This window comes from Catharus ustulatus, chromosome 8 (genome assembly GCF_009819885.2).
Source record: "Catharus ustulatus isolate bCatUst1 chromosome 8, bCatUst1.pri.v2, whole genome shotgun sequence".
NCBI lineage: Eukaryota > Metazoa > Chordata > Aves > Passeriformes > Turdidae > Catharus > Catharus ustulatus.
Window position 1 is genome coordinate 30,876,836 of NC_046228.1, and position 24,753 is coordinate 30,901,588.

A 24,753-nucleotide genomic window follows, 5' to 3' on the forward strand; every position below is an offset into this window, starting at 1 on the left:
GCCTATAAGAGGCGCGGCGGGGCCGGGCGCGCTTAGTCTGTGAAGCCCCCGGGCAGAGCGCGGAGCAGCGGTTCTGACCCTGCCCAGCCACCCCTCCGTGCTCAGGTGAGGCCCGGCCGCTCCGTCCCGCCGACCGTGGGGGTGGCCGGGCGGGTGAGTCGCGGTGAAGGGAGCCGCGGGGCTGCGCGGCTGCTGCGAGGGCGGCGCTGGGTGGGGGCGATACGTGGCAGCGCTCCGCCGCCTTCCCCGCGGCGAGGCTCCGGTGTCCCGGGGCTCCCGGGCCTTACGTAACGGGAGCCGGCGGCCTCCGGAGGGGGGCGGGAGGGCGCCGCCGCGCCGGCTTCCCCGCGGCTGGCAGACTAAACACAGCCGCCGCCTCCCTCGCCTCCTCCTCCTGCCGTGCCTCCTCCCGCTCCTGCCGCTGGGAGTTGTCCCCGCTCAGGCCGGGCTCGGTCCCCTGCCCTCCGCTGGCGCAGGTGGGATCCCAGCAAAGCCGGAGCTGCCTCGTGGCTCCGTGCTGGGAGGGGTGGAAAGTTACTCGGTGTGAACTGCGTGCGGGGATTGTAAGCTGGTTTCCTTCTCTGCTGCTCGGCATTGGGCTCAACCTTCTGTTCTGCGTGGAATTTCGCACCCACCTTTCCCTTTACTTTGCATCCAATAGATGTTTTGATGGGATTCAACCTGGCTAGCAGGAGAAACTCCGACCTGGAGCCTTGAGCGTGCTGGTGACTGTAATAAACATACCACATGTACTCAGGATAAATCTTCCAGTTTACCTGGAAAACTGTCTGCTCCCAGAGGGAAGATCCTTCGGGATTGCCTAGCCTTCAGTTTCACTTTTTTTTTTGTTCCTGAGAACGCAGAATGCTGAAGTGTTCACCTACTTAATGAGTAAAGGTTCAGCTCTCGAGGTTTTAGTGAATGAAAGGAGCCATTTATTTACTCGGTTACAGCAGGTAAATAAATGCAGCTCCTGCAGCCAGGGGCTGTTGGCTCGGGATGCAGACAGTGCTGTGCCAGGGGCGGAAAGTAAAGGTAATGAGTTCCTGGCTTGTCTGGGAAGCAGAGGCCAGCCTTCGGGGACAGGGATGTGCTCTGTCCTGCTACTCTACACCCACTGCTGCTCTCCGACCTTTCCTGGGTTTTTATACTACGTTTTAATGCCTTGGAGCAAACTGCTTTGACCCGGAGTGCTCTGCATTGCTTCTGAAGTATGTGCTGACACAACCAGTACTGATTAACTTTCTTTCTCTTTGCTTTCCTCCCCAAGCCAGCTCTCTGACCTGTGCAGATTTTAATGTTTTCCACAGTGAATGGCTTTAAAAATCTGGCAATTAAAGCTGTGGTTTTTGGGGCATGCATGTGGATTGCAAAGTGCCTGGTGCAGCTTGACAAACTGAAATGGAGGGAGTGAGGATAAACAGAGGTTTATAGCAGGAAAACCATGCTTTAATCCTGAGGTTGATACAGATAAGGAAATCTTCTTTTCTTTAAAAGAATATGCTCCTTGGAAAAACCTATCTGATCACTGGCATTGTCCTGCTTTCTTTATAATCGCTTTTAATATCTGAAAGCATTCTTTATGTCTCTGGATGCTCAGCTAATCCTTGAGCAGAAGGGTAGCCTCCTGCCTGTTATGTCTAATAAGATAATTCCTCTATTCCATCCCCAGTGTTCTTTGTCTTGGCCTGGGGGGTTAAAACAAGTGGGCTCTGAGGGCTGTGTCCATTCAGTCTTAGTCTGGAGGAAAGCAAGGGAAAGCTCACTTCAGTTCCCTGCATACAAACCTGTGCACAAAAACAGCTCCTCTGTATTCAGCCACGAATGTTGTCTTCAACTTGGAAGTAAATAATAGCTAGAACATCCTACTTGATGTTCTACTTTGAAATTGATTATTCTCATCTCTTTTTATGCTACTAGATTTTTCATATGTATAAAAGGTTATAACTTTGTCATTAAATGATGCCTAAAGCACACCCTGTTCTTTTGGTAGCAGCAATTGTAGAAAACCTTTCTTCTTTCACTACTTGACTCTTAATTTCAGAACAACCTTTGAATGTCCTAGAGGACTTGGGAACTGAATTCTGGTGCTTCTGTCCTGTGAGACCTTTAAGCAATGATGGCAGCTAAATGTTCTTAGTACTTATTTTGGGAAAGTTCTTTCCTTTTGAGTAGTATTTTTGGTCACATTGTGTCATGAGACTGTAACTTGGGTTGTCCTTGAGACAGGAGAGGTTTAGGGCAGTGAGCAGCTATCACTTCTGGTTCCACCTTTTCCATTTCCCCTAAGCTCAGTTTAACTGGTCAAGGGGTTTTATTATTATTTTTACATACATGGAGGGTCCAGTAAGGATTGTGAGAATGGACCCATCTTCAAATCAAACGTTGAGAAGGATTTTGGTGATAAAGTTTCGTCTCCTGACCCTGCAGTGGACTTAATCTTGAACAGGCCAGTTACTTCTTACCTAAATAAAGAAGCTGCTTTGGAATTGAGTTAGAGCCTCCTCAGTTTCCATTTTTTATCCTATTTTCTGAGTCCTGGTAAGCACCTGGGGCTTGGAGTTGGCAATGAGGAGCCTCTTCAGTCACTGAGCAGTAGGACTTTGGTTGTGATGAGGTTTGTGTCACTCTGCAGCTGTCTACTTGTAAAGCAGAGCTGAACTCTTGGGAATTCCTCAGAAAAAAACCCTCTAGTTGAAAAAGCTCCTGTGTTGGAGCTGTCAGCTGGATCCCGCTTCTCAGCGTGGGCAGTGATCCCCTCCTCCTCCCCGAGATGCTCAATTTGTGGGACATGGCTGAGGGGGAGAGCGAGACTGACAGGAATAATGGAGAGAGGATTTTCATCTTGTTTTACTTCATGTCACCAACGGGAAGAAATTAAAGCCTACTTATTTGGCAGCCTGTGAGCCCGGGAGATTTCCAGCGTCTATATGAACTGAGCTGTGTTTTCTTTGGTTTGGGAGCCTGTGGCTGGTCCTGCTGCAGTGTTGGAAAGCTCTGCTCCTTCTGGGATTCTTCCAAGAATGGGAGACCCAGTTTTTCTGGGCAACCTCTTCTAGTGCCTAAGTGTGAGAAACTTTGTGTTTGTACCTCCTTGGAATTGTCCTTGTGGCATTTTGTGGCTGTTGCCAGTCACTCCTGCTGTGTGCCTGTGGAGATAAGGAGGTGGGAAATAAGGATTGCAACAGTGTTTGGAGAAGCCTGGTGTTGGAGCAGGCTACAAGGGCAGCTGGAGAAGAGGAAAAACAAGATGGAACATTGTCACTGAGAGGAGTAGGTGGAGAGGAAAATTGTTTTCTTCGTTTTTATGGTGATTCTGTTTATTGGTTTTAGTTTGTGCTTTTAAAAAATTTCCTCTTGATTAATAGTGAGAAAATAAACTTTCTGAAGCTTCTCTTGTGTTTCACTGAGTGCAGTAAACAAATAGCTCAGTGCATTCCCAGTACTGATAAAATTGGCAAATATTTATGGCGTAGTAAAGCTGTTTGTGCTTTGTCACTGATTCACAGATGCATTGGCTCGAGTGCTGAAGGAGCAGGAGGCATTTGGCTTTCTGCAGGGTGAAACAGGAGCTGAGTGGTGTTTTCAGTGAGAATGGAGGTGGACATCACTGGGTTCTTATTAGGTACCTTTGAAACAGTCTGCTGCTGTCTGTGAGGAGGAAGAGGTGAGGAAGGCTGCTGTGGGCAGCAGGGCTGCTTTTAGAGCATTGGGGAAGGGAAAAGGGGGGCTCCAGGCTTCCCTCTGCAATTCTCACTTTCACGGGCAGAAAGCGAGCTGTGACGTGCCAGAATGCATCGGCCCTTCAGTTGTGGTCACACAGATTTTGGGTGGTTTACAAGAGCTGGAGGTTGTGCTGCTTTTCTGGGCTCGTGTGAGTTTCCTGTTGTTGCTGTTGGTGCCAGTGGAGCTGTGCTTGTCCTGTCCAGCAGGCAGCGAGTCCCCAGAGGAAATCCAAACCCCAGTGCCTCTCCTTCTGCAGTTCTGGAGGCGGAGAGGGGAGCAGGGAGCTGCCTCCTGACCCCCAGGTGCAGTATGAAGAGAGATCCTGCACTCTGGAGGTGCAGATTATTAACTCTGTTAATACCACCACCCGTGCTTGGGATGGCTTTTATTTGGGTGTAGCTTTTGAACTTCCCTGATTATGTTTGCCCATTCATTGTGTGAGTACCACACCTGGGTCTGTGTTGTTTGCTTGGTTGAAGTTATGCTGCTTTGTTCCCTAAATAGGCCAAACCACCTTGTAGCTGAGCTTGTTGTTTTTTTCCTTTTTTTCTTCATTAATTGTGCTGTTGGAAGAATTCCTGTTAGTCCCTGCACTGGAGTTCATTTTTTCTGAGCAGACACAGAAAGAGCAGATATAGAGGAGTGAGTTTAAGAGGTAAAGCTTTTGTTTGGGGGTGAAAAAATGGCAAACCTTGTGAATTCCACGACAGCATAATTACTCCTAAAGTATGCAGGAACCAGGCAATGCTGGGCTGCTGAAGGGATCAGGATGCTGAAAGGCTGAGAGCTTGGCAGCTGGCCCTGCAGAAAGCACTGCCTGTGAGCCTGCCATGGACTTAGCCAGGGTGCAGGGACAGACAGAGCAGCCTTTTGTGTCAGGTGTGAAGCTTGGCTGCACAGTGGCAGCAGGAGTGTGCACGGAACTCCCTCCCTGGATTGCTCATGTAGGGTTTTCATTCTGCTGTTCCACTGGCATCTTTCTGACTGAGGAAAGGATTTTTTTCCCCCACTGAGTGGATGAGCTTGATAGTGATTATTTTAAATCAGCACTGTGGGCTTTTTTTTAAGGGTTTGATGGTTTTTTTCTTCAGTGCTTTTTGCAAAGCAGCTCTACCTGCAGCATGACTTAGATGCCAGAAAGAGTGCTGGTGAACACCTTGTCCCTGAGCTGTTCTTTCTTCTCTTGCCACACAAGGCAGGTATAAAAGTCAGCAGGAGGGACTCGGTCTGTGAGAGCTGCTCAAGCTGGCAGGGTTCTGCAGCCCCAAGAGACTGAGCTGCCTCTTCTGAAGGTGCATTCAGCTCTCTGGTGAGCAGGGATTTTTCACCTGTTTTGTGTTTCTCTCACAGGTGTGTGGTGAGGTGACAGCAATGGCATTTAAGAAGGTTTGGTGTGCCCTAGCCCTGGGATTTCTGCTGCCTTTCTCTTGTGCCCACACGGACTTCTTCACATCTATTGGTGAGGCTTGCTTTGGTGTAGCCAAAGAAGAGTTCATTGACAGCCCTCAAAGCTCATTCTGCAATGATGGGTTAATTATCCAAGGCCCTAATTGGCACAGAACTAAACTCACTTCCTAGTTCTTAGCATGTTATTGGTAATTTGGTTATTTTCTCTGGGGAGAAACTGGCTTTAAGTCCAGGGGTAGTCTAATGACCCAGACCTTGTAGTCACTATTAATTCTTAGGGGTATTGGAATTGAGACAGAATTTTGGTGCTGCACACGTGCAGAAGGAGGTGGTGCAACTGCCAAAGTACATAATGGTGCAGTAAGTCTGGACTCACCCTTGGGTTCTGGTGGGGCACTGCACCCCTTTGTGCTGAACCACTTCAGCAGTTATTAATTAATACCAAGGACCCCGTGAAGTCGTGGATATAATCTTAAAAATAAAGTCCTGGATTAGTGCTGTGTATCAAACATTAAGGCTTTGTCTATATCTGTAGCTCTCTTTATTTGCTCTACATTATGTATGCTTGGATGAAAGATTACTCTGTGGCAAACTACTTCCTTTTCCAAATGAATCCTAAATTAGTTCTAATAATAAATATGCAGTCTTACATTAATTTCCATGGCAACAAGTTTGGTCCAGCAGGAGATTCTCAAAAAAAAAAAAAAAAGCCTTACTCAACTACTTCTTCAGGGTTGTTTAAATGAGTGCAGAAGGACTTTTGGGGAAGGGAGAAAGTAGAAAAGAGGAAATCTTAATTCTCAGGGTTTTGTGTTTCTCCTTGACTCACCAAGCTATTTTTTTCCTAGGTCATATGACAGATTTAATTAATACAGAAAAAGATCTGGTCGTGTCACTCAAAGATTACATCAAGGCAGAGGAGAGCAAGCTGGAACAGATCAAGAAGTAAGCATTGGTGTCATAATGCTAATGGTCAATCCTTATGCAATCCTTATGGTCCACCCTTATGCAAAAAGTGCTTCCTTAAGGCTGATTAAATTTGTGCAATTTTTCCTCTGGGGCAAAGCTTAAAGCAGCAGGTTTTGCTGGGTGTTTGTTCTAAGTTGTTCTCTTTCAGCACTGCTTGGTGCATAAATAAGAAGAGACCTCACCATGTGAGGAGCAGAGCCCAATAGGTCAGATTTTATCACAGCTAGAAATAAACATATTTTATCACTGAACAGCATGTTTTCCTTGCTTTCAGAAACATGTGCAATTCTGCCTTGAGGGTGTTGAAACAGTTCTAGATGGAGGAGTGGTTTTTATTTTAGCCTTTGTGGGTGCAGCTCTGGTTTCATTATATCTCCTGTGAGGTCAGGAGAGTTTAAATGGCTGTCACAGAACTATTAAAGAACCTGGGGGAAAAATGGCAGCCTTGTTTGTTGACACCTGGAGGAAATTGGGAGCTGGTCCTGCAGTGGAAATGCAGGGTAAGTTTGACCCTGTGCAGTGTGAAGGCACTGTTTGAAGTTGGTTTTAGAGACTAAACAGTTTGAAGTTGGTTTCTTCAGTCTTTGGCTTGCTCTGAGCTGGAGTGGGTGCCCAGCAGCACCTCTCGTTTGGAGGGAGCCCCTCAGTTGTGCTGGAAGAACCCACCCAGGGACTCTCAGAGGGCGGGAAAGCAGTCAGGGACAGTGTGGGGAGAGCAAAGGCAGCCAGAGGCACCTCTAACAGCTGAACACCTCCCTGCTTCAGGTAAAGCCTGCACATTCCATTCAGGCAAAGCAGATCCTGGAACCAGAGGAACTCCAGCTTGTGGGCAGAGTTCCCTCCAGGCTACAGATTCTGGTTTCTTGTTCAGGATTCTCTGTGGGGTGTGGCTCTTCAACATCAATTTACCCTGATTGCAGGGCGTTGCTGCACATCTTGGTGTTCCAGAGCTGCTGCCTTTTTTTTTTTTTTGTTGGGAATGTGCTGTGTGACTGACTTGTGGTACTTAAAGAAGTTTGAGTTGGAGGTGCAGCACCAGAAACTGGGTCTGGGCTCTGCATTTGGGAGTGTACAGGTTTGTTCATCCAAGCTTTCAGTGTGGAAAGGAGCTTTGTGTTGAGAGGCAAGGGGTGTCTCACAGATGTAAGTGTATGTCTAAACCTAAAATTTGAGACAAGCATTGAACTACCTTTTTGTTAGCCTTAGTGGGGGAAAAGGGGATTTGAAAGATTGAAAGTGTGGGTAAAGCTTTGTTTTTGATTGAGCTGCATGACAGCTCATAATGGAAATGCTGGCACCATGCTTTTTGGGGCTTGTAGGTAGGAGTTCCTTCAGCAGGGCTCCAACAAGGACTGCAAGAGCAGCACAAGATTTGGGCTGCAGCTGAGGGAGAAGATTTATTAAAAGAAAAGGAAGTAGCCCTTTTTCTTCCTTTTAGAAGAGTTCTAAACATAGATAATGCAAAAGCTTGTCATTTTGGTTGGCTTTTTTATTAATGAAGACATTTGAGTAGCTTGCAATCAGTTCTCTAGCACACCAGCAGATTTCTGTGAGGCTTTAATGAATATTTTTTCATTATAGATGGGCAGAGAAGCTGGATCAGCTGACAGATACTGCCACCAAAGACCCAGAGGGGTTTTTGGGCCATCCTGTGAATGCATTCAAGTTGATGAAACGGCTCAACACAGAGTGGGGTGAGCTGGAGAGCCTGGTCCTCAAGGACATGTCAGATGGTGAGTGTGTGTGCCTGCAGCAAAAACCAGCATCACAGCCTCACTGCAGGTACTGGGCTGTTGCCTTTCACATGTCAGGGCTTGAATTAGATTTGCAAATCTGCTTTTGAGACTGAGCATTTGTGGAACTAATCTGCATTAGTATAGTAAACACTTAATTGCTGCCTCTTTTCTTCAGCAAGGGTGGAAGTTCATTAGCAAGGAAGAGAACATGAAATAGTTGACTGTGGAAGACAATTAGCAAAAGGAAACCAGGATGGTTATATTTCACCTATGCGACTGTCTCAACAGCTAATTAGTACCAGGTGGAGGTTTGTAGTAAGGAATTATAAGAAAGCAGAGCTTTTAAAAGACCCAGGATTAGTCTCTGATAAGGATTCAGCACACTCAGCTTCCCTGCTGCTGTGAGAGGGACTGAATATGGCAACAGAAAAGGCTCTGCTCCTGCCAACCAGAAATCTGCACCAGTGTGTCTTAAGCCCTTCTGAATGAGTGGGGTAAAAATAAAGTTTATTTTTCCTTTGTTTTCTTTTAAAAAAAACCCCAAACCGAATGCAAACTGTGCAACCTGTGCTGTGAGTTGAGTTCAGACTTGTGTGAAGGTGGATTTCTGCTTTCCCTGGAGCGGGGGTTCATGCAATTCCCAGGACAGAAGTGACCATGTGTTTCCTTGTCCTTCCTTCCCAGGCTTTATCTCCAACATGACAATCCAGAGGCAGTTCTTCCCCAATGATGAGGATCAGACTGGTGCAGCCAAGGCCCTCCTGAGGCTCCAGGACACCTACAACCTGGACACAGACACCCTCTCAAGAGGGAACCTGCCAGGTGAGAGCCCCCCGTGGTTATTTGCATTTCCTAAATGTTCTGATTACAAGTCCTTTGGTCTCTTCCACCTTGTTTGACTGCTCAGCCTGAAGGTAACATTAGGAAGGGGTTTGAGCTGGCTAAAATGAATGAAAAAAGTGGTTTTTTGGTTGAAATCTGCACCTTCTAGTTATAAGATAATCTAGTGTTAATGGTTTTTAATAAAAATCAATAGCAATTAAATCTTGCCTGACTGGGTTTTTTTCTTGTGTTGCACTGGCAGATGCCTGGTTTTATTGCACAACTTAATGCATTTTAGCAAGTTCCTTGGAGCTTAAACTTCAGGGATTGTATAAACTGAAGAGAAGGAGATGGTTCATACAGACTTGAGCCTGTGCGGCATTGCCTGAGCTGATCTTTAATAGGCTGCTCTGGGCAGAAGACAACTTTTTTTTGTCAGAAAACTTTCTCTGCTGAGTCTTCCTTGTTTCTTCTGTTCAAAAACGGTCCTGTGCCAGCTGGCAAAAAATCAGCTCTGTACAATCCATCTGTGTTTTTGCAAGTGCTCATTGTGGTCCATGCCTAATAAAATTAAGGATAATTGGCTTTATGTGTTATGATGTATAACCTTGCTTTTGGGTTTGGTTCAAGACCTGCTCAGGGACCTACAGATTCCCTCTAATGCAATGAGAGCTCGTTGCTGTTTTCTCCAGACAGCACAGAAATGCAAGGTGCAGCTTTTGCTGCTTTTGAAGCCATGAGCTGACCAGGCTGTATGCAGTGAAGTGCAATGGCAGAACCTGGAAGTTCTGGAGCATTAAAGAGAAGAGCTTGGACTCTGGAGAGTTCCAGAGGGGAACTTCCCATGTTTTTCTTCATTCCCAGAGAGTTTCTTTTAGTCCAGAATCTCAGCTACTGCCAGATCTTTGTGTCGTTTGAGAGTTTGCAGATTCAGGCTCAGGAAGCTGCAGCTGCTGCCCATCACAGGTGGCACAAGGTGTTCAGTGAGGGAGCACGCATGAAGAGCAGAACAGCTGCCCTATTTGAGCACTGCAGAGCTGCTCTTAGAAACTCAGAATGGATTAAGATGTAATCAGGGATTGTAATTTTAGCTGTAACAGTGGTGGGTCCTGTTTCCCTTTTACAAGCTTAGATTTGGTTTTTCATAGGGCCTGTATTTCCAGAGGCAAAAATAGGAATCTGTAATTTGCCTACTAGTGCTTTAATCTTTCAGAGGTCACTTTAAAATGTTTCTAAAAATGACTGACTTGAAAAAATCCCAAGCAGCTGGGAATTTACTCCCTGATGTTTTTCTTTTCCTCCCCCATCAAGTTGTCACTAACAAGTTGTGGCTCAGTAAAATTTTGAACGCGATAATGTGATGTCCTTGAAAACAGAGTTCTGAAGCTTCAAATTTGACTTATTTTTGCTCCTGCTGGAAGTGGTTGGGGTTTTGAGGAAGGAAGGTTTGTTTAATTTGATTTTTCACTAGTGGTTGAGACATTTAGCTGTTTGCTAGTGTTCTGGCAGTGGAAAGCTGCATCTGAGTGTTCCTTGTGTGCCAAGGATTTACAGGCTTTAGAGACTTCAACAAGCAGCTACAAAACATTCCTGCTATGAGGAATGAGAAGTAACTTGAATGTTTCTCACAGGACTGGCCTGGAACCCTGTGTAAACTGTTTTGTTCTAAATACCCAGGTGTGAAGCACAAATCCTTCCTAACAGCTGAAGATTGCTTTGAGCTGGGGAAGATTGCCTACACAGAGGCTGACTACTACCACACAGAGCTGTGGATGGAGCAAGCCCTGAAGCAGCTGGATGAGGGAGAAGTGTCCTCTGCAGACAAAGTTTACATCCTGGACTACCTGAGCTATGCTGTCTATCAGCAGGGGGACCTGGCCAAGGCCATGGCTCTCACCAGGCGCCTCCTGGAGCTGGGTATGGGGCACAGGGACACAGCTCTGCCTGGCTTTGTCCTGGGGAGGGCAGGCTTGCCTGGAATCTGGCTTGTGTGCGCATTGTAAAGTGTATTTTTACATTTTAGATGGGGGTTTGCTCCTTTGTACTGAAGGGTTTTCTACCTCCTCACACTGCTGGCTTCTGTCTCTTTACCTGTCTGACATCTGGTTCTCTCAGTCCATTTTACTTTCCTGGGTTGGGATTGCTTCCCCTCAGGCAGAGGCAAAACCAGAATTAATGAAATTGAAACTAAATTGATGATACTGAAATCTCTGCAGATTATTTAAATACAAATTCAGCATGCTGAAGATGAAACACTTGTAAAAACAAGAGATACAGAATACAGGATGGTGAGATAAGAGTCTGTTTCATGAAAAATGAAAGCAGTTAATTCTTCTGTAAATATTCCACTGACTGACTGCGTAAGGGATGCACCAGGGAGCTCAGAATTAACCCTAACACAGTAAAAGCTACTGAGAACTATTTAATAAAGAACTGAAGCAAATTCTGTAAGTTTAAAAGCTTTGTCGCCAGAAATCTTTAATCCCAGCAGGGAATTTACAGGTTTACAACCAGTCATGCTGTCCCAGGTCTCTTCCTCTCTAGTGAGATGGGCTGGAGTGACCAAAGCCTTTTCCTCAGTGCTGGGAGCCCTGTGTGCAGTGAGGGCTGGAGAAGCAGTTGTGTCTGTTTCCTTTTGCTTTCTGTGAATAAGCACTTCTGGATGATTCCTCAGGGGCTGGAAACCTGCCAGTGATCCCCGTCTGTTTCTCTGTCCATAGATCCTGAACATCAAAGAGCAAATGGGAACATGAAATACTTTGAATACATCATGGCTAAAGAAAAAGAAGCAAACAAGTCCAGCACAGATTCAGAAGAGCAGCAGGAGAAGGAAACTGAGGTTAAGAAAAAGGATTACCTGCCTGAGAGAAGGAAGTACGAAATGCTGTGCCGTGGGGAGGGGCTCAAAATGGTAAAGTGGAGTAGACTGTTCTCAAATGTTTGAAACCAAACAATGTCAGGAATTTGTGTGTGGTGTGCAAGCAAGGAAGTTGTTAGAGCAGCTGGATGAGTGTGCAGAGTTGAGGCTCATGGTGTTGGATTTCTTCCCTGTTTCAGCCTGTTCAGTAGACAGAAAGTAACACTGCCCCAGGCACTGCTGGCTGGATCTGCTCCATCAGTGTCATTAATTGAATAAGGATGCTGGAAGTCTGGAGTTACACAGAATTAAATAAGGGGTGGTTTTTTTAAGCAATAAAATTATCTTAGTAGGGTTGTGTGAAGCAATGCTTGCTGAAGTATTGCACAGCAACTTTAATGTGCAGACAGCACTGACTTCTCAAACTGAAATAATCTCTTTAACCTGTCACATAACCACATGGGGAGGGCAAATTTTGTCGTGGTCTGTCCTTGGAGATCCCAGTGTCCTGTGGGAGTTCTCTGACCCCTCCTTGCTGTGCCTCCCTTGCAGACTCCCAGGAGACAGAAGAGGCTGTTCTGCCGCTACTATGACGGGAACAGGAATCCCAGATACATCCTGGGCCCTGTCAAGCAGGAGGATGAGTGGGACAAGCCTCGCATCGTTCGCTTCCTGGACATCATCTCTGACGAGGAGATCGAGACTGTGAAGGAGCTGGCAAAGCCCAGGGTAAATGCTTTACACTTCCTTGCCTTTGGAATCTTAAGTTCCACGTGGATTTGGTGTGAGTGTGCCTGGCTGTCTCCTCTGGAGCACAGGGGTGTGCTCACACCTTGCTTGCCTCACCTTGCAGCTCTTGGTGACACCTCTTGATGGAGACTGGGAAAAGCTGAGAATTCTGTGATGACTGGAACCAGGTCACAGCAGTGCAGCTCTTTGAGCAGACACAGTTTCAGCTGGTTCAGATGAGGAGGAGAGAATTCTCCAACAGAAAACAAACATAAAGCAGTGAGGGTGTACTGGAATATTCCTGACTTGTGTTTGGTTTTCTGCTTTTGTTGTTTTCCTTTTTAAGTCTGGAAAGGAAAGACAGCCATGCCTCTGGTCCTGGAATGCCACCTGATTGTATAGATGAGAAAGAGTGGTTGTTCTCCATTTTGGTGTAAGACTGGCTTCTGTCTCCCAGGCTTGCAAGTTGCCTGCAGATGAGATAGCTTTAAGGAGTACAGAACTTAATTGGTGGATTTTGCTTTCTTATTGATGATGGTGGCTCATCAACCCTGTTTGAGACACTGGATGCAAAGGTTCTTGTTTGTCAGTGAGGAATAATCCAGGGCAGCTTCATTGTCTGAGAAAACAGGAAGTGTCCAAGGCAAACAGCAAACTGATGGAGTTGCCTTCTGTATCCAGTTGGTGCAACTCTGCATCCATAAATGCACACTGAAGACATAGCTAATTAAATTATTTTTCCATCAGTTCCAAACTAAGGCTTAAAGTCACAGAAATGTAATTTTCCTGCTTTTTACCTTTGCTTTTGGCCTAAATGACTTTTTGTCCAGAATGAGCTGAGCAGATGGAGATCAGGGAAATAAGAGCATTCAGTGCAGGAGAAGCTGTTGCTTGCCTTGCTGCGAGGTAGAGCAGCTGTAGTTGTACCTGGGCAGTGAGCTGTGCTTGGCCTACCAGGGAGCCTGAAGGGGATCTTAAAGCTCCCTGAAGCCTGAGGTGTTGGACATTGGGAAGAATTTCTTCACTGAAGGGTTTGTCAGGCATTTGCAGGGGCTGCCCAGGGAGGTGGCAGGGTCACTATCCCTGGAGGTGTCTAAGGAATGACTCAATGACTGGGTGGCAAGGTGGGGATGGATCAGAGGTTGGATTTGATTTTTCTTGGAGGTCTTCTCCAACCTCAGTGATTCAATGATTCTGTTCTAAGGTTTCTGAGGTAATGTTCTGAACTGTAAGCAGGAAGTGCAAACTTTTCCCTGCACATACCTGTCAGGCATATCCTGCTGCCCTGCCAGGCAGCTTTGCTGCAGGGCTGTGAAAATCAAAGCTCCCATTGCTGGTCTGGAGGTGTTGGAACTCCTTTGCTCGTGCATGACGCGTTCCACACTTGTGGAATGTGATCAGACCACTCCTTTACAAAGTAGAAAAACTGTAAATGTGTGACTGCAAGCTCTGAACTTGCTGAGGTCGCTGTTTTCTTGTCAAACACTTGGCTCATGACGAAGAGTTGGAGACCTTTATGGCAAGAGCATCTGTATGCAGTTGCTGTTCCCATATTCCCTGTGGCTGAGGCCTTGCATGGTTCAGCAGCAAAAGGATTTTGTTCTTGGAGACCTAAAGGTCGTCTCCTCCTTCCGGCTGCTCGGGATGCTGCCATCCTCTGGGAAGAGACAGTGCTGGCTGATCTGTGCCCAGCCTTCTGCTGTGCTGGCAGGATGAAGCCTCGTTATTCTGCTCTGGAGTCTCACTGGAATTGTAGTTTGTGCCTTGTTTTTTTTATGTGTCTGCATGGGAGGAGAGGAGAGGCAGCACACTAGGAGCTCCCAGTATCTTTTCTTGTCAGTAGGTATGGAGAGAGGCTTGTTTAGTTTATTTTGACAGTGGAGAAGCACTTCAGATTGTTTGGGCAGCTGGCATGTCATTGTGCCTTTTGCAAAGTTAGGACTCTGCATCTCAGCCTTTCCAGTTATGAGTGATGGAGAGTGTCTGGTAGTACATGAGCAGAGTTAAAGGGCACATGTGAGGTTCTGAGTTGGAATATTGACACAGATGGGAAGGCATGGAGTAAATGGAGCACAGCAGAGGGAAAGGAAAGCTTTGAGCCAGGAGTTCCCACTCTGTGTAAATGTGACCATGGGTGAAGCAGAAGTTTGTGAGAGCTCAGTGCTGCTTTTGACACAGGAAGGACCAAAAAGGAATGGTTTATTCACCGTTGGCTTATGGTGCTGCCTGGATTCAATTCACCTGTCAAATTCCTCATCCAGGGGCAGGACAGTAACAAAGCACCACTTGTCCACATGCTGCTCCCAGGGCATTTCATTACAAAAGAAATCCAAGCTGCTGTAGTTTGCTTTGTTCAGACAACTGTTGTTGCTACAGATGTGGAAACAGGACTTGTGAAAAACCTTAAAAAAAATAAAGGAATGGTTTTTTTTGTAAAGCTGGAGCCTCCCCCTGGTTCCCCTGGCCCTGCACCCTTGGTGGCAGGCAGAGCAGGGAGGTGGTGGTGGCTCGGTGGCTTTGTCCCCCCCTGGCCTCAGGCTTCTGAATGGTCGGATTGCTGGGATGCAGATTGTGCTTGTAATGCAACTTCTGATGGTTCGCTTCACAGCTGAGGCGAGCCACCATTTCAAACCCCATAACGGGAGCCTTGGAGACGGCACATTACAGAATTAGCAAAAGGTAAGAGAGCTCTATGCCAGAGGTTTTGGGCCTGTAATGAGTGTGTACGTCCTGCTCACTCTGAGGAAACCAGAGGTGGGCTGAAGACCTGTAGTCCACCTTGTGATTCCGTGCAGATCTGTAACAGGCTGGTACTGCTGAGTTTCTCAGTCTTTCCCTTCAGCTGGAAGTTCTGGGGGCGTGTTTTGATTTGTGCTTTCCTTTTTGGTCGCTTTCTCAAGTCTGTTTTTTCAAGTGCAGTCAGTGTGAGAAATGCAAAATGCCACAAAGCCTTCAGTAAAATCTGTTTTTTGTTTTTAATCTATACATTCCTTTTCCCCCTTGCTTTTCTCAAAACCAAGTATTGTCCTCCCTTTTTTTGGAAAATATAGCAGACCTCAAAGTGCCTTAATGGGTGTAAGAAATGCTTCAGGTCCTTGCTGTGCACACAGACACACATCTCCTTGTCCAGGATAATCCCACACTCCCAACTGGGCTCCTTTACCTCCTGCCTGACACAAACCTGGCAGAACACAGGCTCGCTTCCACTGGGCTCCTGGTTCTTTTCAGCTTGTCCATTAAGTACTACAAGTGCTGAATGTAGCCAGTGCTTTCCAAAATTGGCTGGATCTGAAAGAAACCACCTGCCCCTTGCTTGCCCTCCCCTGGTTTTAGCTGTGGTAATTAAAGATTGGCTGCACAGGCCATCAGCACTGAGCCAAAATTCTGGGAGGAGTTAAAACTTCTGGGTGAGGAGGAATTGTCTGGGAAACTCGGCATCATAAATTACTTGTAGAAAATCTTGATTTTAAACAAAAAAAAAAGAGGAAAAACAATAAAGGGAGGAAAAAAGTGAAAGGACAATCTAAACCAAATTATTCCAACCAATTTGTTGTGATTTGGACATGGCAGCTGCAGCTTGTGTTGCCCTTCCAACCATCGCTAATATGCGAGCATCACATCCGGACCAATCGGAACCCTTTCAAACACCTGGGGCTTGGCCAAAAAGCAGCCTGCAAGGTGGGTAAGCCTTGTCCTTTCTCTTTTTGTAGCTGAGCCGTGCTACTGTTCATGACCCTGAGACTGGGAAACTGACCACAGCACATTACAGAGTCTCTAAGAGGTAAGGGGAAGGGATTCTTTGTCCGAGGAAGTGTGTCCAGGGGCTGTGCTGCTTCAGCGCTGAACGTGGGCAAGGATTTTGTGTAACTTTCCTTATTCCTCAGCCTTTCTTTCAAATAGAAGGGCCTAAGCAGGCTGTGCTGTCACATAACAAAGCACAAGGTCTGCTGAAGTAGAGATTGCTTGTCAGTGGTGGCATTCCAAGGTGGAGGTGCCCTCTGTGGCTGAGCATGGCTTGTGTGCTGTGACTAACATACTAAACGTGGGTGTGGGGCTCTGCTGGCACCCAGTGCAATGGGGGCACCTCCCTGGCTCACCCCTGCTCCTCTGCTGCAGTGTCCACACATGCTTAGAGCTTGGGGCTGCTGTGATTCCTGCCCATTAATGCTAGGTGGTGATTTTAAAGGATTTCCATGGTGGAATGGTAGAACGTAGTTGCTGCTTGAATAGAAACCCAGGGTTCTTTCAGCTGCTTTGAACAAACCCTGAACTTGGAATTCTGGACTTGGAATGGCCTGGAGCTGAAGGGCTTTTAGTTAGCTGTGAATTTCTTCAGAAAGGTTGAAGTGCTTCCAAATATGGGATCACAGGAAGGTGATTGATTCAGGAATAATAAATCTCAGGGAAACTGGAAAACCACTGGTGCCGAGGTCTTTAAGACCACTCTAGTGGCAAGACTTCTTTTGAAGTCTTTTGTTTGAAAACTTTTTTTTTTTAATGCCTCACACCTTTGCAGCATGTGGGTCTAGGTGCTCATTGGCACATGCAAGTAGTGGGAATCCTCTGGAAATTGTCTGGGAAGCTTGCTCCTTAAAACTGCCCCCACAGAGGGACTTCAGGAACATTCATCTTCCTGTTGGACATGCATTGCATTTAATTTTTATTTCTTGTTTTTAATGTTCAAGTCTGTCCATGTCTTGCCTATCTTGGTTATTTGTCAGTGTGTTTTTGGGAGCTTAATTTAGTCACTTGTGGGATTTGTCCTCTGTGTGAGACAGCTCTGGAGTATTTACTGAGGAAACTCCTTCATCCGTTTGAACATCTCATGTCAAACTTGAGTGCTAATGATGGGAATTGGAGACCGTGACCAGATTACTGATGGAAATTGGATGCATAATTGGTCCTTATTAAAATAGATGAGGCTTAGTTAAAGAACTCTTTATTTTGAGTTGTGATTTTTCATTAGTAGGAAGTGTTAGTCCCTGAGGTAGTGCAGATGCCACAGTCAGAAAAAATAGTACAAGGCACCACCCAACATGAAAGGCCAATTAAAAAAACAGGATAGAACCTGGGGAAATGGGACCCTTAAATTCTTAGAGGTTTGGTGCTAAAAATGTGGCAATGTGCAACTTCCCTCCAATGTACCCAAGGAACTCTCAGAATTAAATCCCATTTTACTGAGCTAAGTTTTTAAATTCAGTATCTCACTGGAAATTGGAATTAAAATTGTAGAGACACATCCAAGAAGTTGGGGAAGGCAATTTTTTTGAGGGTAACAATAACCTTATAAGAGTGGAGCAGGACTGCCTTTCTCCTGCTTCCCCTTGCCTTTGCTTTCCTCTGTGTGCAGATTTGCAGGATGGGTATGGACTTTGCAAGAGAACTTGACACCTAAATGTGGAGTAGGAGGCAGAAGCCACCCCCACTAGCCTGATTTAGAGGGCCTGTGCTGTTCCTGCTGCTCTCCTGCACTGCCAGAAACATCTTTCCCTTGGAGCTGCTTGAGCCGGTTCAGATTCCAGATGAATCATTGCTCCTGAAAACCAAAAAATGCTCACTTCATTTTTTTAATAGATGACTGCTTTCCCCCTCCCAACATTCCTTCCCAGCACATGCCCTCCTAAATTACAGCATTCCTGTCTCTGAGAGAGAGCTACTGTTCCCTCGGTGGGACGTGGCAGCTCTGTGAAGGGGGGCACTTTGCCAGCACCAGGGAGCCTGTGTGCAGCACCAGGATAAACCCACCCACTCACACACTGCTTTTACAGATAAAAACTGTTTTTTCCCTCCTCTCTCCTCCCAGCAGGCAGCAGGAGCTTGCAGCATGTGATGGTAAAAGTTTCCACTTTAGAAATACCAGGCTGGGTTTTTACTCGCTCCCTGTTGTGTCTCTGCTGTTCTCTGCACACCAAGTGTGGCTTAGGAGGCTTTTAAACACAAATGCCAGTGTTTAGTGGCCACTGGCTTACAGAAGTGATGTTGGGATCTAATCCCAACTCCTAGACTGACCAGTGCAGCTGAGGAGATGAGATCTGGGGAAGGGATGCTCTCTTGCGTGTTCAGTAGCTCCAGAGAATTGTCTGGCTTTTCCCTGATGCACTGCTTAGTCTTTAAATTATTTCTGTGTAGAAGTGTCCTGTCATTAAAAATCTCTAAGGTGCAGAATTATAAGAGGCAGGAATATGGGACATTTTGTAGCTCCCCTGGATCCCTGGCAGTGTCCAAGGCCAGGTTGGACAGGGCTTGGAGCAATCTGGGATAGTGGAGGGTGTCCCTGTCCATAGCAGGGGTGGCACTGGATGGGCTTCAAGGTACCCCTGAGCCATTTCTTGATTCCAGTGCACATAAAAATTGCTAAAAGACCCCCCAGTGTGTATTCAGCATGCTAATGGAAGCATTAAATCTTTATAACAGTTCAGGGATGGCTTTTTACAAAGCCAAGTGGATCAGCAAAACGCCAGACTTGTGTGGTCAGGGAACTGGGTGATTATTAAGGAAAGAACAAATCCTCTGTAACTTGGTCAGTGGTACCTTGAACTGCCCTGCCTGTGGCTTCCCAGGAATTGTCCCTTTTTTGTTAGGGCCTATCATGGACTCAGAAGTGGCAGTTGGTCAAAAATAGGACAGAATGCAGTGAACCTGGAAGAGTGTAAATATTAAAAGAAAACAAACTGCTGAGCATGTTTAAAGCATCTCCTGCACCACTGGTCAGGGGAGTGGAGTATTTTTTTTTTTTTTTTTTTTTTTTTTTTTTGGTAGACAAGGGCAGGAAAAAAGCCAATTTGTGTGAAGAAATTGTTTTGAATGAGGCAGAGACTTACCAGCAAGGGACCAAGCTGTGACAGCACCAGAGGAGGGAATGTGGGACAGCTGGAATATTCTGTGGCCAGGCAAAGCCATGGATGCAGCTTTCATGACACCTCCAGGGTTAAATCCTCCTCTAATTCTGCAGCACTCCAGGCCTCCCTGTGGTTTTGCTCAGCACCCAGCAGACAGGCTGGCACTTGGAATATGGTTTCAATTCCCTCTTCCTCCACCTTTCATAGGCTTTCTTTGTATGTTGAGGCAGTTAGTTTTTGTTTTTAAATACATACAGTACTCCCCTTCCTGAAAGGCTGCAGTATTCTCTCTGGTGAAGCATTCATTGCCACTCTCAATAATCAACAGAGCAAGAATGCTTGGGTTTTTCTTCCTTTGGGTTGTTTTCTTTGGGTTTTTTTGTTTATTAACAGACTGGACAAAGGCAGGGAGAGCCCACACTGAGGCTGCTGGGTGTGTTGGGGCTCTTCTTGTGCCTGAAACGTGAGGTTAGGGCTGCTTGTGAGCATTCCCTGGTCACCATAGCTGTGTAGCATGGCTGCTTTTGGGGATTTTTGTTTGGCAGATGCATCATATCCATGTCTCAGCATTCTTCTGCCACCTGAAATCAAAGCAGATTGTGTTGTAACACCTCCTTGTACTAACAAGTGTTCAGCAGTGGATGTGTTTGTGCATGTCTGTCTTGAGAAAGTTGTTTTCTTTTATCTCGTAGTTCAATTGTCATTTAAAAAAAAATGCTCGTAGAGATTCTGTAACCTGTGTCAGTGCCTTGTGTCATGTGTCATGCTACTGTTCCTCCCAGGCAAAGAATTTAGTGATTTAAGGTTTCTTTTAAACACAAATCAAAGAAAAACTTAATTTAGTATAGATGTGAAGGTTGATTTGAGTAAAAATACATGGATGCTATTGGTTATAGTTTCCAGCTGGGCTCTGGGCACAGGGATTTCTGTCCAGAAGGAAGCACTGCTGAGCCCAAAAGCTGAGTCAGCTGCTAGGAAAAAAGGTAGAAATAGCTGTCTTTGTTTTCCTGCCAAAAAAAAAAAATAGGGAGGAAAATGAGTCCCAAATCACCAATATTATCACCCATATCAGTGCAGTGGGCTGCCAGGGTAAAATGAAGGTGGAGTGGCTGGCATGGGATGAGTAAAGCAGGAACAGGCATCAGGTGAGGTGATGTGGAAAAACTCTAATACACAGTAGGAGGCAAACATTTTAAAAGATGCCTTTGGAACTGAGGCTGACATTCCACATTTAAAGAAAAAAATGGAGGGGGGTAGCTGGGCTTTTTCCTCCACTTAAAAATTATTGTGTACCCAAAACATGTGCTAAATACCAGATTTATAATAGGGTGTTCTGATAGCAATTGTTGAATTGATTTCATTATTTCATAGTTTTCAGAATGAGTTTTAGTAGAACTGCAGGGATAAGTGGTGAGAAAGGGCAGCTCCCAGAGTGCTGACCTGCAAGGGTGTGACATTTTAGGGGAGCCAAGTTCCAGCTACACAAATAGTTACTCACCTGTTCCTGTCCCAAATCTTGCTTCAAAATGCATCGCCCCAAGGGGCTGAATGAGCTGTTGGGAGTGGGGTAAGAGCAAAACTGGGTGTGCCTGGTTTAAAAAACAGCTTGAAGCACTGTTAGTAATACTTCCTTCAGCCCAGGGTGGGAATTCAGGCCCTTGGTTATAGAGCTCCCTTAAACCACGGCTGGAATTGGTCTTTCTAGGAAACGTGCTCATTAAATTCAGGGTTTTGTAACACCCTGGAAATGCTTCTGGCCATGCTACCAAATCCTTGAGAAGTCCTAAAAAGCAGTCTCCCATTCCAAGTAGCTCCAAGTGTTGCTGCAGTGCTGGCTGTTGCTGTCACCTGTCACTAACTGTCCCCTCCCCAGCGCGTGGCTCTCGGGGTACGAGAGCCCGGTGGTGTCCCGCATCAACACCAGGATCCAGGACCTGACAGGGCTGGATGTCTCCACAGCAGAGGAGCTGCAGGTAAGTGGCAGCATGGGTTTGCTGCTGGATGCCAGTCACCACACTGTGGGTGGATGGCTTGTGCTTGCTCAGGTGGGGTGGCCACCAAAACTGTATTTATTGACAGAGGGGAAGAAAAAGTTGTCTTTGAAGAGCAGCTGTTCAGTGTGAAATGGCTTTTTCTGAAAGGAAACAGTGATAACTGAAACTCTGGATGTGTAATTCCCTTTTATTTAGACAAATAAACAGCTTCATGGCCCCAGAGTCAAACTTTGCTGCTGTTGGAGGCAGTTAAAAGTTTAGTTTGACTGGTGCTCAGGGAAGGCCACCAGTGTGTCTGGTGTCCCTGGGATGTGTGGGAAGCACTGGCTGTATGTGCAACTTGAGTAAACTGTAATTTAGAAGTGCTTTTGTTTGCTTGAGGCCTTTAAATGAGCAGCTGTGTCCCTGTGAGCAGAGCACAAGTACCTAGAAAGCAGGACACCCACAAAGTACTTCTGAAACCTGCTGTGCTCCTTGCTACTCTGTCAAGGTTCCTGGTAATAAAATGTCCAAGGATCCGGTCCAAATTTGAGGTGGTTTTTTTTTTTAGAACAAGTTGGCAAGAAGGACAGGGAACCCTCTTTATTGACACAGTCAAATTCAGGTCAAGAAGTGTTTTAAATCTGATGCTGTAAAAGCACTGTGACACTGTTCTGAAGAGAGGCTGAAAAGTTTTCTGTAGGAGAAAAATGCTTTTCTGCCCTGGGAAGCGCCAGATTCCTTACCTGGAGCATGCTGCATCCTGCAGTGCCAGTCTTGGATGTGCTCCTGTTGCTAACAGAGGCTTGACATTTCCTGGGGCTTGGTGTTTACACTTCATCTCTGCAAAGGTTGTAGCTGACAGTCAAACTCTTGCCTGGATAAAATAAAGACTGATTTACTAGATCCTGTGCTTCTCCTTCCACTGTAGGTAGCCAACTACGGCGTAGGAGGCCAGTATGAGCCTCATTTTGATTTTGGAAGGGTAAGTCCTGTTTTGTCTTCACCTCTTTCTTCTTCACAAGCGCTGTGTTTCTCTTTTTCAGGTGGCAAATTATGGAGTGGGAGGACAGTATGAGCCCCACTTTGACTTTGCACGGGCAAGTAAAGAGCTGGAGGGGAGCTAGGCCTGGTGAAGCCTGGGCCTCTGGGCTGGGGCACACTCTGTTCTTCAATGTGTATTAAATCTTAGCTCTTCCACTTTCCTAATACATGTCCATGGAGAAAGCCCTCTAAACCACCAGCTGAACCTGTGGACGTTACTACCTGTAAGCTGAGTGCTAGCAGACAACTGGAAAAAGTCTTACCTCACTGTCCTTAATTTTTAAATTGGATTTAAATTCCCCACCTGTTTTATTCCAGCTTAAATTGCAGACTACTGAAATTCAGTTGGTTATTTACTGGGCATCATTCTGTGTGGTTTAACCCCTTCAGATTAACCTTAACCCTGCCAATGCCAGCCACCAAGTCTGAATCAGGATCTCTGCTCTGTGAGCACCTGCTCCAAGGCATTGCAACTGATTAACAGGTCTTGTTTGGAAACACTGGGGTTGTTTCCTGGAGTAACAACTGCTGGAATTTCAGTGCACACAAATTCTGCTCACTGGGGGTGGGTTTAAAAACAAAGGTGTGACAGAAGTTGGTATCAAAATGGGGTTCATTCTTGTAAGTTGAGTGCTGAACACCTCTTAGTTGCCTGGTTTGTCACTGAGGCTTCCTCCCTGCTTCCCAGCTGGAATCCAAAGTGGAGTGTGGCAGGGAGGTGTCCCAGCTGACCCCGGGACTGAGAGCTGCCCTGGCTGCTGCCAGGGACAAGGGGGTTGAGTGTAATTAAATAATTCAGTTTGCTGTGAGGAGGATTTATGGACTCAGCCTCAGACAGCACAGTTGTTCTTACCCATTAGAAGTCTGGGCTTAATGCCCTCCCTCCCTCTCCAACAGAATTTCAAAGTGCCTGGTTTATTTAAATTAATAGATTCACTCCTATTGCATTCCTCCCCTTCTTCCAAATTGAGGGGTTGGATTAATTCTTCTGCATGAGTCTGTTGTGCTGCTGGCTCAGCAGCTGTGTGTCATTGGCTGCTCTCAGCAACCAAAAAGAAATGCTGATGGAATCTGCCTGCTTTTGTTCACAGAAAGATGAGCCAGATGCTTTTAAGGAATTGGGAACAGGCAACAGAATTGCTACTTGGTTGTTTTATGTAAGTGATACATTTCTGCCATCTGTCACTGCACATTCTATACCTTGGAACGATTTAATTCTGCTTTAATTTAATTCTTTTTTACTGAAGGGACTTGCAAGTGAAGCATCTACTAACTTTGGGATAATACATACGGAGGGGGTCTTCTTACCCAGGCTTTGTGGTTCTTCCATGTGTGCTAAGGAGGATTTTCCCCCAAAATTTAAACATTAACTTAAATTATTTGCCTGCCTGATTTTTTGGGTTTTTTTGGGGTTTTTTTTGTATCTGCATCAGTATTTACAGCATGTTCACTGCCTTAACACTTGAGTGGGAGGGACGAGGCTGGGACTGCACTGGGAACAGAGGGGGTTTGGCCTTCTTAAGGGACTTAGATCAAAATGAAACTTTACTTTTGCTAAGAAGTGAGATTTTATCAGCCTGAACTCACCTGTCCTTCCCCACCTGTTCAGATGAGTGATGTGTCAGCAGGGGGAGCCACGGTCTTCCCTGAAGTGGGAGCCAGCGTTTGGCCGAGAAAGGTGAGCAGGATTGATGCAGCAGACAAAGCCAGTCCTCCCTGCCTGTTCAAACAGAACAGGCACCAAAGAGAAATTTAAAATGAACCTTTAAAATAACTGTAAACACCTCTGTGCTGTCATAACAGTGCTGTGATTTTCCTTAAGTGCAGCAACTGGAGCTGTGCTGATGATTTCAGGGGCCTCGATATTCCATGCGTGGATGCAAATGCAAAACATTTAAATACTCTAAAACACATCTTGAAAATACTCAAATCTGTGAGTTGATTTAGTCATGAGGCATCTGGAGGAAATTATCCTGTAAGTTCTTTCCTTCAAGCAAGGTTTGCCTTTGCTGGCCTGCTGTTCAGCTTTAGTAAATAATCTTAGCTTTCTTAAACTGGTCAGGAGTTGAATGAAACTGGCTTAGGATTAAAAAATAATTAAGAGCCAAGTGTACAGGCATACAGTAAGTCAAAGGAAATGTGAAATATATGGAATATGAAATATATTGCTAAGGAAACAAATGATAGAATATTGAAAAAAACCTTCAGCTGAAAAGGAGACTCTGAAACACCAATGCACTCACTTCTGTCTTATTGGTGGGCAAGTGTGTGTTGTACAGAGCAGAGGGCTGAGTGTCCCCTGCCCTCCCCAGGGAACAGCTGTGTTCTGGTACAATCTCTTCCCGAGTGGAGAAGGTGATTACAGCACGAGACACGCAGCCTGCCCGGTGCTAGTAGGAAATAAATGGGGTGAGTACCTGCCTCTGACCTGAGTCTGGGCTCTGCTGGGGGCGTGGCTTGGCTTTATTTTTCCTTTGGACTTCAGAAATTATGTTCTTTGTAAAGAAATCTATTTCTGGTACTTTATCTACCTCATATCTTTCTATATGTTAAATATATTCTATATAATAGCATATTTCATTATGTATATAAAGGAAATTAATATTATACTCTATAGTGTATATAAACTCTACTCCGAGAGTTTTTGTAGC

General features: G+C 45.8%; 1 protein-coding gene and 1 long non-coding RNA gene across 7 annotated transcripts in view; one reads left to right on the plus strand and one right to left on the minus strand.

The window, feature by feature from the left end:
• P4HA1 (prolyl 4-hydroxylase subunit alpha 1) overlaps positions 1 to 24,753 on the plus strand; it is a 27,580-nt gene continuing 2,827 nt past the window's right edge. Inside the window, exons 1-14 of one of the 5 annotated variants that reach the window (XM_033065923.2) lie at positions 1 to 105; positions 5,077 to 5,185; positions 5,982 to 6,078; positions 7,684 to 7,835; positions 8,523 to 8,660; positions 10,338 to 10,577; positions 11,381 to 11,571; positions 12,070 to 12,246; positions 14,855 to 14,925; positions 20,959 to 21,058; positions 21,990 to 22,043; positions 23,194 to 23,259; positions 23,712 to 23,780; positions 24,415 to 24,511. In XM_033065923.2, the coding sequence (XP_032921814.1) occupies positions 5,098 to 5,185; positions 5,982 to 6,078; positions 7,684 to 7,835; positions 8,523 to 8,660; positions 10,338 to 10,577; positions 11,381 to 11,571; positions 12,070 to 12,246; positions 14,855 to 14,925; positions 20,959 to 21,058; positions 21,990 to 22,043; positions 23,194 to 23,259; positions 23,712 to 23,780; positions 24,415 to 24,511 (1,540 nt within the window). In that variant the 5' untranslated portion in view covers positions 1 to 105; positions 5,077 to 5,097. Of the gene's footprint in view, positions 106 to 5,076; positions 5,186 to 5,981; positions 6,079 to 7,683; positions 7,836 to 8,522; positions 8,661 to 10,337; positions 10,578 to 11,380; positions 11,572 to 12,069; positions 12,247 to 14,854; positions 14,926 to 15,956; positions 16,028 to 20,958; positions 21,059 to 21,989; positions 22,159 to 23,193; positions 23,260 to 23,711; positions 23,781 to 24,414; positions 24,512 to 24,753 lie in introns of those variants that run through there. The other 4 variants (XM_033065924.2, XM_033065921.2, XM_033065922.2 and 1 more) reach the window with 4 other exon arrangements.
• Positions 16,042 to 24,753, minus strand: part of LOC116999345 — a 21,285-nt gene continuing 12,573 nt past the window's right edge. For both annotated transcript variants that reach the window (XR_004418564.2, XR_004418565.2), the window contains 3 exons: positions 23,690 to 23,822; positions 21,805 to 21,935; positions 16,042 to 19,666 (listed from right to left, as the gene is read on the minus strand). This is a non-coding gene — a long non-coding RNA (uncharacterized LOC116999345). The remainder of the gene's footprint in view (positions 19,667 to 21,804; positions 21,936 to 23,689; positions 23,823 to 24,753) is intronic.